At 48.3% G+C, this 13423-nt stretch overlaps 6 protein-coding genes across 6 annotated transcripts; 3 read left to right on the top strand and 3 right to left on the bottom strand.

Annotated features, from left to right (window-relative positions):
- The first annotated feature begins 2661 nt into the window (after nucleotides 1–2661).
- BO79DRAFT_210803 (dihydroxyacid dehydratase) lies at nucleotides 2662–4107 on the top strand. Its single transcript, XM_025682891.1, has 2 exons — nucleotides 2662–2792; nucleotides 2849–4107. Exons 1-2 carry the CDS (start codon nucleotides 2671–2673, stop codon nucleotides 4062–4064), a joined length of 1338 nt encoding a protein of 445 aa, XP_025536294.1. The 5' UTR covers nucleotides 2662–2670; the 3' UTR covers nucleotides 4065–4107.
- A 2282-nt stretch (nucleotides 4108–6389) lies between these two features.
- On the top strand, nucleotides 6390–7185 carry BO79DRAFT_46334 (uncharacterized protein). Its single transcript, XM_025689285.1, has one exon. It carries the CDS (start codon nucleotides 6607–6609, stop codon nucleotides 7099–7101), a length of 495 nt encoding a protein of 164 aa, XP_025536295.1. The 5' UTR covers nucleotides 6390–6606; the 3' UTR covers nucleotides 7102–7185.
- Nucleotides 7186–8049: 864 nt separating this feature from the next.
- On the bottom strand, nucleotides 8050–8768 carry BO79DRAFT_200849 (acyl-CoA thioesterase; the record flags this gene model as incomplete). Its single annotated transcript, XM_025681522.1, has 2 exons — nucleotides 8610–8768; nucleotides 8050–8545 (listed from the first exon to the last, which is right to left on the bottom strand). The coding sequence occupies exons 1-2, from the start codon at nucleotides 8684–8686 to the stop codon at nucleotides 8050–8052; spliced, it is 573 nt and encodes a 190-aa protein (XP_025536296.1). The 5' UTR covers nucleotides 8687–8768.
- A 289-nt stretch (nucleotides 8769–9057) lies between these two features.
- BO79DRAFT_231390 (putative protein kinase) lies at nucleotides 9058–10495 on the bottom strand (the record flags this gene model as incomplete). The annotated part of the gene is made up of 5 exons (XM_025684153.1): nucleotides 9058–9236; nucleotides 9287–9449; nucleotides 9515–9822; nucleotides 9875–10197; nucleotides 10254–10495. 5 exons carry the CDS (start codon nucleotides 10493–10495, stop codon nucleotides 9058–9060), a joined length of 1215 nt encoding a protein of 404 aa, XP_025536297.1.
- A 928-nt stretch (nucleotides 10496–11423) lies between these two features.
- BO79DRAFT_200853 (uncharacterized protein) lies at nucleotides 11424–13096 on the top strand (the record flags this gene model as incomplete). Its single annotated transcript, XM_025681523.1, has 2 exons — nucleotides 11424–11900; nucleotides 11951–13096. The coding sequence occupies 2 exons, from the start codon at nucleotides 11424–11426 to the stop codon at nucleotides 13040–13042; spliced, it is 1569 nt and encodes a 522-aa protein (XP_025536298.1). The 3' UTR covers nucleotides 13043–13096.
- Nucleotides 13069–13296, bottom strand: BO79DRAFT_155663 (uncharacterized protein; the record flags this gene model as incomplete). The annotated part of the gene is made up of 1 exon (XM_025678794.1): nucleotides 13069–13296. The coding sequence occupies one exon, from the start codon at nucleotides 13294–13296 to the stop codon at nucleotides 13069–13071; it is 228 nt and encodes a 75-aa protein (XP_025536299.1).
- Nucleotides 13297–13423: the final 127 nt, after the last annotated feature.

A 13423-nucleotide genomic window follows, 5' to 3' on the forward strand; every position in this document is an offset into this window, starting at 1 on the left:
CCAGCCAATCTCAAAGTCGCCAAGTTTGTGCCGATTTTGTGAGGCATGAGGCCTAAATAAATCACATTTCGCTTCGGATGCCACTCTCATCCTTATGGACAGTCAGAGTTTCCCAAGTTTTATGCTGTTAGCTAAGCTTCGATAGTTCACATATCACTTCAGGGCGGTAAGTTCGCGATTGATCTGGAATTATATCCAAATCCTTAAGCGTAACATACACAACCCTTGTGCTGTATGTGAAGTTGGTAAAAGCACAGAACATGTGGATCACTGGGTATTTATCGCCTGTCTTTGTCACGTGGCAAAGGCGGTCTCACCCCAGATTGCATTCATTATTACTGCCTGTGATGTTACTATGATGTGGTGGTGACTGATGCATGCTTGAATACAACGTGTATTCACTAAAGACTCTCATTCCTGGAGAAGAGAAAGAGAGCTCTACATCAAGGGAATCAGGCTACTTCATATATTTCAGTAGCTAATTACAGTACCTACCCGCCAAGTTTCATTCAAAATTCCCTTCATCTAGTTCTGATTAGTACTAACTTCACCTCTACCAACTTAATCCGGTTCTTCCCTATATGCCCCTCGGCTTCTTCCTGCTGACCTTGTCGGTGGCTTCCGCTTTTTTGAATATCTCTGCTCTACCTGTTGCCATCCTTAGTTCTTAGTTGCAACATTTTCTCTATACTGAGTAGTATGTGAAAGTATGTATAGAATTAATTTTCAGTCCATAATAAGTTAACATGTAGAAATCCTCTACTCCAAATTACTCACTGTATAGCATGACCGCGGCATTGTTCCCAGTGTCCCTTCTGATTGGCTGTGGCCCAACTTCTGCAGAAATCTGGCTCTACCATTGGCCCGTCGCATTTCGGGGGTTGCCCACATTGACCACTTGCGCATCCCACCAAATCTGTACGTATGCGGCCGGTCAAGTTGATTCCGTCAACTGGCAAATCAGTAAATCCCTGTGTCACCCCCTCAAGGCGTTGTGTGCAGAGCATGTTAAAATTATGTGTGACATTATTGGATCACTGAGTCTGCCCGTCCAATAGTATTGCGTGTTATATCTATTTGTTTCTATTTATTTGATTACTTCATGTCATTAATCTACAAGGAAGCGGTAGATAACTAAGTGCCTGTAGCTCTAACAGATGCCACTACCGATCTTTTCGCAGTGTCAAAGTATTAGACAGCCATACAACTGGCAACTCTCATGCCAATGGTTTTTCACAGCTTAGAAATCCATCTTTATATGAATTGCATCAAATTAGTTTACGATATATCCGACTTATGAATGTGGGAAACTGAGTTTCCCGACCCGATCTAACACTACCTATGATGCTGTGCATTGCAGCTGCACAACGCCACAGGTGCTGGCATCGGACTTTTGACGGGGTTGCAAACCCGCGCTGGTTCAACACAAGTCGGGATGAGGGAATAAATAATGCATGGATACCAAAAGAAGAAATGTAACCCCCATGCTCTTTCTCCAGGCCCCTCCGTGCCCCCATGGATATAGCGTGGGGTACACACCTCCCACGGGCTCCATCTCCATCACCTCAACCAACCAACTAAACCAACCCGAGCCGAGAGCCACGCGATCCAAGGCTGATTTCCGAAACATTGGTACGGGGTCCCCATCACACCTCCAGCCTGTTTGCTGCTATTTAATTGTCAGCTTTCCCACTGTGCCCGACTTTCCATTCCAGATAGTTTCCGAGTGGTATTCTAACGTTTTTCGCTTTTTCTTCCGCTCTCTTTTGATGCCCCTTTCGGTACGCGGCTAATCTGACTCGGACATTCTCCGCCGATTAACTCGGCACCGGCGCACCGCATTCCTAATCCCGGGGTAACCTTCTCGGTGTCAAAGCGTCAAAGCAGCGGTCTTTATTTTGCGACCCTGCTTCCTCCATCATAGTAACCTTGAATAGCCATATAGCTAGTGAAGTGTTTGTCGACAGACAACGGACCATCCAACATGTCGTGCCAGTCGCAGGCTTCATGTGAGGGCTGCTCTTGCAGCGGCAGTGGCAGCAAAGGAGTGGTTAATATTGAAGATTGTGAAACCGAGCTGCTCGCCCTCCGGAAGAAAACCATAGAACTTGAAAAGACTCTTGCATCCATGAAGAGTTCGTCAAGCAGCACACCGAAAGTCGGACGCAAGCTGCGGTCCACCAAGTGGTTTCAGTGCGAAGGCGACCCAGGAATGATGGCCTTGTACATTGAAAGATACCTCAACTATGGTGTGACTCGGGAGGAACTGATGTCTGGCAAGCCAATTATTGGAATAGCTCAGACCGGATCCGATTTGGCACCGTGCAACCGTCATCACCTGGAGCTTGCCAAAAGGGTCCGAGAGGGTATCAGAACTGCTGGCGGAATCGCCTTCGAGTTCCCCACTCACCCCATTCAAGAGACTAGCCGACGGCCCACCGCTTGTATCGATCGGAACCTTTCTTATCTTGGCCTTGTTGAGATCCTTCATGGCTATTTTCTGGATGGGGTGGTCCTCCTCACCGGGTGCGACAAGACCACTCCGGCATGCCTGATGGCTGCTGCCACAGTCGTACGTTGTTCTGCAAGGCTTGCATCTTATTCTTTCACAGCTGCCCAACTGACTCGGATTTTCAGAACATCCCTGCTATATGTCTCAACGTCGGTCCCATGCTCAATGGCTATGTGAAGGATGAACTGGCTGGTTCGGGAATGGTGGTCTGGAAAGGCAGAGAGATGCATGCTGCAGGACAGATCACCACGGAGGAATTTGTAGATTACATCTCACGCGGGTACGTCACTTGATTTTGGACACGCTTTCCTGGCTTGGACTAACGCTTGGCATTAGTGCACCGTCAGCAGGACATTGCAACACGATGGGTACGGCATCTACTATGAACGCGCTTGCAGAAGCCCTTGGCATGGCCCTGCCTGGGTCAGCTGCCATTCCAGCTCCATACCGTGAACGAGCCCAATGTGCCTATGAGACCGGATTACAGATCGTAGAGATGGTGCACTCTGATCGCAAGCCAAGTGACATCATGACCAGAGAGGCTTTCGAGAATGTCATTGCTGCCAACACCGCGATTGGTGGTAGTACAAATGCTCCCATTCATATCAACGCCATCGCGAAGCATATTGGGGTGGATCTTTCGCTAGATGACTGGGACCGCATCGGGTTCCACATCCCGCTCTTGCTAAATATGCAGCCGGCGGGGGAGCTGCTAGGGGAGGAATATTACCGAGCCGGAGGGTTGCCGGCTATTATGGCGGAGCTGCTGGATGCGGGCAAGTTGAATGCAGATGCTGTGACGTGCAATGGCCACACAGTAGCACAAAACGTCCGTGGGAAACATACCTGGAATCGGCGGATGATCAGAGCTTATGACGATCCTCTTCTCAAGGATGCTGGCTTCCTTCACTTGACCGGCACCCTGTTTGACTCGGCCATTATGAAAACATGCGTCATCTCTGAGCCGTTCAGGCAAAAATTCTTAGAGAATCCCGCAGATCCAAATGCATTCGAGGGGTCTGTGGTAGTTTTTGATGGACCGGAGGATTACCATCGTCGGTTAGAGGACCCCTCCACCCCCATCACTGACACAAGTATCCTGGTGATGCGCGGGGCTGGTCCACTGGGCTATCCCGGTGCAGCTGAGGTGGTCAACATGCACCCTCCGGGAAGGCTGCTGCGAGAGGGGGTCAAGTCACTTCCATGCATTGGTGATGGACGGCAGTCGGGAACTTCAGGATCTCCATCTATCTTGAACGCTAGTCCTGAGGCAGCAGCGGGCGGTAACCTTGCAGTCCTTCGGGATGGAGACCGGCTCCGAGTGGACCTTAACCAGCGGCGGGTAGACATCCTTGTCTCTGCGGACGAATTAAAGAAGCGCAGGCAGGAGCTCGAAGCAAGTGGGGGTTACAATATGCCGGAAAGCCAGACCCCATGGCAAGAGTTATTCCGCAAGGAAACGTCCCAGCTGAACGAAGGAATGGTTCTCCGAGAGGCAGTCAAATACCAACGGCTGGCGCAGCGATACCCGGAGCCCAGGCACAATCACTGAATAATGACTATTTTGTTATGGATTAATCTGAATAATGAAAAACCATCACTTCTTTGACTCACCGGCCGCTTCATGGGGTGGCGCGTGCGCGCAACACAACACAGTTCATCACGCAGGCTTGTTGCTTGATGATATCATGTTGTGTAAACAGCTCAATACCCATTATAGGAAACGCTATTAGTAGGCATTCAGTACCCGATCAGACCTCAGTCCGGAGGATACACCACCGGGCCAATAGAGCTGTATGAGCTTAAAAACTAATGAGCTAGTGAAAGCTAATTTTGGGAAGAGAGTATATGCGAGATAGCATCTCCGCAAGGGTATTAGGTGAAATTCTGACGCGTGGGATGGCACATGGAGCACAGAGTATGGAGGAAGCTTTGAAGGAATGTGAAGCTAAGCTCCAGGCCATCTGGCCACTGCTCAATCACGGGATTACCAGCCCCTCCTCTGAACTGTTCCGTCTTCTTTTCGTGCCTGGGAAAGAGCGGAAGACGTGCGATCTGTGCGACATCCGTCCGTGAGCCTCTGTTGACTCACTCCCGTCTACCTCTCACCCCCCTAAACAGTGCCGGTCTTGACACCGCCATAATGTGCTTGATAGCACAGGGGCCTGAGCAACCATCAGAAACACTGGTTGTGGCCCAGTGGTGAATTGCAGAACTAGGAACCTTGGAATGACTGCACGCCTGCATGAACAACACGGCAAGGCCGTGATAATCCTGGCTTCTGTGATTCGATCCCAAGAATGTAGCTTGGCTCGGCCAAGCTAGCTAATGCGGTGATTATTTCTTTTTTGAACTTCAGTGTTGCTCATCTGCTAAAAGTTTTGATAGGAGAACGGCGCTAGTGATATCATGTTCTGGCGATCGCAGCTAGACTAGCTCGCTAAGGCATCTTAGCCACATGGTGTGCGACACCAACAATAACAACTATGCTACTACCCTCAGTACTGCAGCCGAAGAAAGGGATAGAAAGTCAAAACTCAACCGAGGAAGGATCGAGACCAGCCCGAAAATGAGAGCCAAGATCGGGTGATTTCGTGATAGAGGTCTCGAACCCCCAAGGTGAAGTGTTCACTACGCGATGCTCCGGGTGACCTGATAGGGGGTGGTGGTCGTGATGGAGGCCACCAAGCAAGGACTTGAGTCACCATGGAGTAGTGTGCGCCATAGGCACAGCCACCGCAGCCCGGAGGTGAAGTAATTTTAGGCAACTGAATCTAGTGGATGATGTGATCCGTGATGCTCACGTTCGTACTCGGATTCTCTTTTTGCTCTCTCTCAATTTTTCGACAGCTGATTGGAATGATACAGTCTATGCATCAAAGCAACACACCTCACAGCTCGGAAGCCACATATCCAGGATCGGGATATCAAAATACGGGCCTGGATGGCGGAAAAAGACACAGAAGGGAAAAGTTAAAATATCGCCCGAGGGTGGATCCCGTGGGGCTCGGGTTTCCCGCGTCAAAGTTTCCTGTTGCAGGGCAAAGATTCCATTGATTTAGGGCGGGATTAGGGTGATTAGGGTGATTAAAGCCACGGAACGGATCCAGTTGCAAGTTCAGTTGCCCACGCTACCGTTTGGGATGACGGGCGCCTTCTCAGTGTGGTCTAGCCCGTGACATCAAGAAAAATTTTCCACACTTTTCCAGTTTCCACACCCACAATTCTTAGGTCCGTCTGACTGACTTACTCTGACCTCAGACCGCCCCAGAGGCGCGCACCATCTCGAATTTCCTGCCTCTTTTTAAACCAATCCGGTGCTCGTCATTTGTCCAGTTGCTCTCTCGCTCTCTCCCTCCTTCCAATTCCTGCATACGTCTCCCTTTGACGGACATTCATGCTCCTTGTTCCCTTCTGTCCAGTCAGATGCGAGCTTGCCACCATGCGGTTCTAAGAAGCAATCTTAAAGAAAGAGCTGTCCACACCGTCCCGCTGCTTCTACTGCTGCGCCTGTTGCTTTAGCTGTCTCGCGGCCCCTCTTCCCAGCTTCCCTGGTCTCCTGGTCCTGTCGATCAGTCCCAATTCCAATAAATAAAGCCCGTCTCAATCCATATTTTTCTTCCTTCAGGCTTCGCGAAGAAAAAGAAATCTGACCCTCCATTCAACCTTGGGCCGGGCCTAGACTTGTCGCCAGGCACGTCTACATATACATACAATCGCACACACCGCATCGTTACAGCGTGTCGTGCATCTCGCTCTTGCCTTCCCCTGGACTTGAGCCATCTTATCGGAGGCAGTCTCGACGAATCCTACTTCTTAATCAAAGCACTTGGGGGCACAATCAGCCTTTATTGATTGTTGCCTAACATCCTCTTTTCCTCCTTCATCTTCTACTTTCAGGTTATACTACTTGTTTGTTTAAGATGTACGTCGACTTATAACCCGTCGTTGCAACTCGCAACCCGTTGTTTCTTTGATATTCTGTTCATCAGCAAGCGAGCGTTTTCTCGATCTTCTTTCTACACATTTGAAGTTTTCAAAATCTCTCTCGACATCGTGTCATCCTGAAAAAAGCCTACTCAATTCTCATTACCATGGCTCCCAACCTCTTTCTCTGCTTGCGGAACGTGTTCTGCCCGACCTACTGGTTCCAGCGTGGAGAACGCATCCAAGGTTCTATCCACAAAGAGGAACATTGGGATAGTCCCGTTCCTGGCATCTACAAGTACATCCCGGGTCGAGGATGGCATCTTGTCTACAAAGACGGCAATGACAGCGACGAGAAAGTGCCTGTCCCGCTTGTCTATTGCCGGATCCTTCACCGGTACATCTTTGAACACGAAATGGAGGAGCGCTGCCGCTGGCACACCGTGGAAATCCACGAAGGCGCCAAGCCAGAAAAATTCATGTTCTTCCTCCTTGATGATGGATACACCTGGGTGGCCGGATGGGATGCCAAGGGCAAATTCATTCCCGGTCCTTACCAGAAATGGCACTACGATGCAGAGTCGAGGACCCTGCGCCGGGTGCTGTTCCCCGAAAGCTCGAATGTGTCACGGGCTAGCATTTTGCCGAACAAGATGACTTAGCCCTTCTCGAGTGGGAACAAACCGAAAACTTCTTTTGCTGTCAACACATTTGCTTAACCATTGCGATGCTATCTGCAGCTGGATTCTACAGAACATGCGGTGGTCGAATGCGCGTGCACACGACTGATTGATTGCTATATGGGATAGCGTTTAAGCGAGGTGTCTTTTTTATTTGCTTCCTTTTTTTTCCTTGTTTGCCTTTGCTACTTTTTTATGATGATATTCACACATGAGCCTGTAATGCTGGGATGAATCTGCTTTTCTGCAGTGACCTTGTTTACAAAGCGACAATGGCGTTCGGGTCAAGGTCATAGAAAATCGGATAGACATTGCGATAGAGCGCATGGGGGTTTGGCTTGTCGTATTCTTGTTCATTTCACATTTTCTGTATTTGTTATATTTCGGGTGACTGATCATTCAGCGAACCGCACAATGGAGCAAAAGGACAGTCTATTTACATAATATCTTAGTATGAACGTATTTGTCATGGGTCACTTGAAGCTCAAAATTGAGAGATGTACTCGGGTAGACATTGTGGGAAAGTTTAGCGCATGCAAGTCCGGGTATGGATGGGATCGACATGACAGCTGCATGAGATGTATCGTCGCAGGATTCTTCTTCCTTTACTTACTGTAAGTACTCTACTGCACTTTTCACATGTGAGCCGGGATGTAAATCGGGATTGCCGTGGTCCTATGGATGACGAAGTAAACCGGAATCCTTTCCCTGCTCTTCCAGTATTTTCAATCTATCTCTACACCAGCCATCGGGTACATAAGACTTCCACACCATTGAATAGCCAATAAATGCCACCAGGACACATAATATAATACTCAGTATAACCGCGCCCCCTTCTATCAACTATATACAACCCCCCCCCCCCGATCAAATATCCATCCCATTCACCAGGAACAGAACAGGCCTCACCACCATTCCCCCAAACCCTACTCACAACTTCGCCCCCTTTCCACCACCAACAGCAGTATCATCACTCACAATCAACCTCTCCAACCCCCTCCTAACACCGATCTCCATCCCCTCCCTCGTCGGCCTCATCGTCTCCCTCGCCACAAACACATGCGTATATCCCCCAACAACCTTGACCTCTTCCTCCCCTTCCTTAAACACCCCGACTTCATACATCACGCTGCTATTCCCCAGCTTCGTGACCCGCAGCCCCAGGTCTAGTATATCCGGGAATGAGACCGAGGAGAAGTAGTCGCAGTAGGAGGAGACCATTATGCCTACTTGGCTGCTTTTGAATTTGGATGGTGTGGAAGAGTTGGTGGAGGAGGAAGAGGAGGGGTCAGGTGTAGTAAGCGTAGGGTTGTTGTGCGTGAAGGGATCCATTCCGCAGTGCGTGATTAAGTAAGTGTTTATTATGCTGTCGAAGAGCATGGCGTATACGGTGTTGTTGAGGTGGGCGTACATGTCGTTGTCGAACCTGTGTTTTTTATCTGTTAGAGGTGATGGATTGGGTGGGGAGGGGGAGGGTGGTGGTGGCTTACCATCTTGTTCGGTGGGTTTGGTGGTAGATGTAGTCGCTTCGGAGACGGCGCTTTTTGTGTGCTATGGAGGTGGACATTGTGGATTAGATTTGTGTGTGTATTGGTGTGAGTGGTTGTTGGTGTTGAGGGATTGTTGGTGAAGGTTATGTTGTCTATATGGTAGATTGAGGGGATGGGATGGGTAGGTTGGAGCTACCGAGTTGAGCCGAGGCATAAGTCCTCCGCCCTGAGCTTGTTCCCACGGGGCGGGAGGGTCATCCGACGGCCGTTTGTTGGGCGGTCGCCCCTGGCGGGATTCAGCTTAAGTTCAAGCAGTGTTTGGTGCAAGAATTCTAACTTCAGGGATTTTCAAGCATTGCTTGTTACTTTATACAGAGTTTTTACATTGTTTATTATATTGTATATTCAAGCTACTGTATATTATTTTCCCTGATATTAATACAGTTTACTAAGGACTTGTCAACCACGGATCTGTCAATAGTTCGCGGGCGCTCTGTCTCTCTTCTGGATCCCATAGAAGCATCTTCCTCATAAAGTTCATGAACATCTGCTTGCTCTCGCCTTCTAGATACTCTTCTGAGTCAGCCAATGAGATGGACGGGATTTCCTTAGAAGCCTTCCATTGACCTACAGTTGATTAGCTAGTGGATAGAAATGTTCTAACGATGGAGCTATACCTGACGAGTCCCATTCTTTTAGGCTGCGAGGTGATTTACGAAGCCATTCCACTGATGGAGGCCCCAGCATCGCTACCATTTCGGCCAGAAGTTGCACATCTGAATGGCAACCGTCTGGTCCTCTGCCATCAAATAGGTGGTGGTCTTCGAAGAGATCCCAGATCTTGAGTCTCATATTAGCCGATGCCATGATGAAAAAGTATAGTAGAGGGCCATGTTCATGCTCACCATGACTCCGACATTCCATATGTCAACCTTCGCTGTCCAACTCATCCCAAGAATGACTTCAGGCGCGCAATAAAGATCCGGCTGGATCAATCCTTCGTGCACTTCACCAAGACGGACTTCTCCGAAATCCGTGAGCAGCGGCATCCCGAAGCCACTCCAGCCCTTCTTGCGACGGAAAGGGCGTGATTGATAGACAGTGTACTCATTATCAACCTTGCGAGGACTCGGTTCATTAGTCTCGCCATCATCCCATTCCCGGAAGACCGATTCGTCTTTTGCAGCAATGATGATATTCTTCGCTTGGATATCTAAAGAGGTCATTAGCCATTTATAGATGATAGCCCGCGACGGGTTACAGACCAGTATGTATTACATGCGCCTCTGAGTGTAGATTATCAAGGGCCAGTAATAGCTGCTGCAGTGCCCCTTTTAGTAGGTCCTCGGGAAGGCTCATTGGGTCCAATGTTGCCTGGAAATGCAGAAGGCTTGTTAACAGAGGTTCGTAAACAATGCGCTGATGTATGCCTTTGGGACTCGTAAGCTCAAATTTCTCTATCATTTGGCGGACGGAGCTGCTGCCGGGATGCTGTGACTTTATCCGCGAAAGGTGCTCCAATACGCGCACCTCTTGATTGTCCCTCGAGCTGCTGATGTAGATTTTTAGCGCTATATACCGGTGGTGTCTACCTAAGAAGTTAGCTACACATACGAGATCCGAGAAGAGTAGACTGATACTCACTGCAAGTCACGACCGAACCACACCGTCGAGTTTGCTCCAAACCCCAATTTGCTGATAACTTGGTACCTAGAATGAAATACATCACCAGGCTTCACTGAACAGTAGAGACCACGCTCATACGCAGGCATTTGTTCTTCCTCTAATTTCTTTGTTGAGTCCAGAATGGGACAGCTAGATGACATGGCCCTTCTTGGGAGAACTGGCAGTCGAGAGAATCGACTGAACTGAAGAAGGATCTTCATCGCAGAAAGGTAGAGTTGTATGTTAAAAGCTATTGATCATGAGGATGTTCATAGTATCACAATATTCCTACAACCTAACTCATTATTCTTATTGCCAGGACTTTCCTCGAAAGGGAGCCGCCGAGGTTCTGTTGCTTGCATTATATTACCTCTTTCGGTAGTGATCTGCATAGTAAGTCATCGACACCTTGTGGATTAGGTGTCGATCTCTTGTGACTAATCTATTTCTGGGCTAGTGTCATGTTTTTCCATACTCAATATCGATGAAGGTGGTTCTCTTCTTTGAGATTGTCTGATATTCTTAAGCTTGCATTGGTCACATACATGAGCTATGTGGAATGTATTATTTTCACATGTCTTTCGGTTGAATCTTGAACATCCTTGTACTATCTTGCACGTGACATTGGAAACTCACCAGACATAGCACCTATGAACCACTGTAGTCTATTTTCGACTGAATTTCCCATTTCCTCTTTTAAACTGGTTACCAGGTCCCTTACCAGTGATTTCTGGAAATACGTACGATCTGGCGACCTGCCGACCTATACCACTGTCCAAACCCACTCCTAGTGCGCTTTGGATGCGTGACTACTCGACCACCTAGTTAAAGGCTAGAAGAAATCTGAGCCAACAGCTACAAAACGCGTAATAGTTATAAGTGTCACTCGGGCAATTTACTCGGTCGTTGATGGTGAAACCTTCATGAATGAGTGGAAGCTTGCACTACTAACCGAAGCAATCCTATATTCTCTGTCCAATCCCTGCTAAGCTCGAGAGCGCCTCAAATAGGAAAATTGTTTACCCGAGCGGACATCTCGCCCCTAATCGCTACATCTACATGACCCAAGATCGGTCTAGATCCACTCTTTGTTGGCTGAGTTCATCCATCTCGATCACTACCCTCCAACAAAGGTGCCTATTTCAAAGAATGGCCCAGGACCATGGCTCACATAATGTCTTGAAACGTCGTCTACTTCGCGGGGAGATCACATACGCCGCCGCAAAGGAGCAAGACTCTAATATCCTCCACGAATTGGGATACAGGGATCAGAAGATCCGATATTTTACTCACTTGTATCGAAATCGCAAGCTAATCGAATCAATCGTGGCCCACCATCTCAACCTCCCTTCTGCAGACACGTGTCATGCAGTCGATGTTGAGGAATGGATACATGGCAGCTTCAATGTTTGCATACGAGTTGAGGTTGATAGTCAAGGGCGGGATCCTAGGAAACAACTGATGATCAGATTTCCATTGCCGTACCGAATAGGGGAGAACTCTTGCCCAGGTAATGCGGATGAGAAGGTTCGTTGCGAAGCTGGGACCTACTCATGGCTTCAAGAGAACTGTCCAACTATCCCTATACCACAGCTGTATGGGTTTGGACTGTCTACTGGCCAAGCTGTATGTCCGCGCTTTGCCTGTCTTCTAAGAATTATTGCTTACAATCCCAGTTCACACTTATCGATAATCTGCCTTTCGTAAACCGCATTGTTGAGCGTCTGCGCCGTCGACTATTAGCTTGGCTAAATTATCCAACCCCATCCCTCTATGTTCAACATCGAGCCAATGGTCAAACTATGTTGGGCACCCCTTATCTTCTAATTGAGTACATCGATCCGTCGAGAGGTAAAATGCTTTCTGAAACGTGGGAGGAAGGGCGCCACAATCTCAAACTACGCACAAACCTTTTCCATGGGCTTTCCCGTATTATGTTGGGTTTGGCACGTATTCCGCTACCAAGAATCGGGTCCTTCCTTCTGGATGAGAAAGGATACTTGACTTTAACTAACCGACCTCTTACCCTTGAAATCCATCAACTGGAAAATGAACACATTCCAGTCGACATGCCGCAAAATATCACTTATACCACTGTTGACGCCTATGTCAATGACATCCTTGCATTTCATGAAAGCCGGCTTCGCCACCAGCCTAATGCAGTCAACAATATTGAAGATGGCTTCTATCAAACATCCGCATTGATGGTCATGAGAAGTGTCTGGACCTGCTTTTTTCGCCGTGATCTCCTCCGAGGTCCCTTTTTTCTTAATCTCACCGATCTTAACCAGAGTAACATCTTTGTTGACGACGATTGGAACATCAAATGTCTAATAGATCTCGAGTGGGCATGCTCTCAACCAATGGAAATGATACATCCGCCGTACTGGTTGACAAATCAGGCTATTGACTTGATCAGCATGGCGGACTATGAAGTTTCTCACAGGGAGTTCATGGAAGCCTTCGCAGACGAAGAGAAGAAACTCGAGCTACCAGTCCGTCTCTATCCTATCTTGCAGCATGGATGGGAGAGAGGGACATTTTGGTGTTCTCTTGCGCTCAGTAGCCCTACGGCTTTATTCAAGATCTTTTATGACTTCATTCAACCGAGGTTTTCTAAGGCTCACGACGATCCAGCTTTCTGGCAAATCACTATGCCCTACTGGACATTCGACACCTTTAAGTTTATAGAACAAAAGGTGAAGGACAAAGAGCAATATGATATTTCTTTGCGTGAAGCTTTTGAATCCGGAAGCTCTCATGACTAGAGCGTACAAAACCTGATCATCCTCGCTCACTGCCCTTGACCTGCACGCCTGCTTCCCTCACCACTTTGCTCCTCCTTCCGTTTAAAGTCTTCTACTGCATTCTGGAGGCTCAAAATAGACTTCTTCCCCCTGTTCTGCTGTGCAGCTTTGCCGGAAGAAGAGAGTTGATTGATTGATTTAGCGTCCATCTTCATAGCCACGTGTGCTTCTTCAATTTTACCATCGTAACTTGAATCCGAGTGTCGGTCCGCCATTTCAGTTTCGGGTCTGGAATCTCTTGTGCATAATCAGGGAAAACTCCCAGCTACCATTCAAGTTTAATGCTACTGTCTTTAACTGGGTTCGAGGTGACTACCTTGGAAGCCTATGCAGAGATATTGT

Source organism: Aspergillus costaricaensis (assembly GCF_003184835.1).
Source record: "Aspergillus costaricaensis CBS 115574 unplaced genomic scaffold BO79scaffold_31, whole genome shotgun sequence".
NCBI classification, from domain to species: Eukaryota; Fungi; Ascomycota; class Eurotiomycetes; order Eurotiales; family Aspergillaceae; genus Aspergillus; species Aspergillus costaricensis.

What these genes read in the sequence shown, in the direction of transcription:
- BO79DRAFT_210803 (XM_025682891.1), top strand. Translation starts at nt 2,671, where the DNA reads ATGCTCAATGGCTATGTGAAGGATGAACTGGCTGGTTCGGGAATGGTG. An exon ending in GTAGATTACATCTCACGCGG is followed by an intron (nt 2,793 to 2,848) that starts GTACGTCACTTG and finishes GCTTGGCATTAG; the next exon opens with TGCACCGTCAGCAGGACATT.
- BO79DRAFT_46334 (XM_025689285.1), top strand. Translation starts at nt 6,607, where the DNA reads ATGGCTCCCAACCTCTTTCTCTGCTTGCGGAACGTGTTCTGCCCGACC.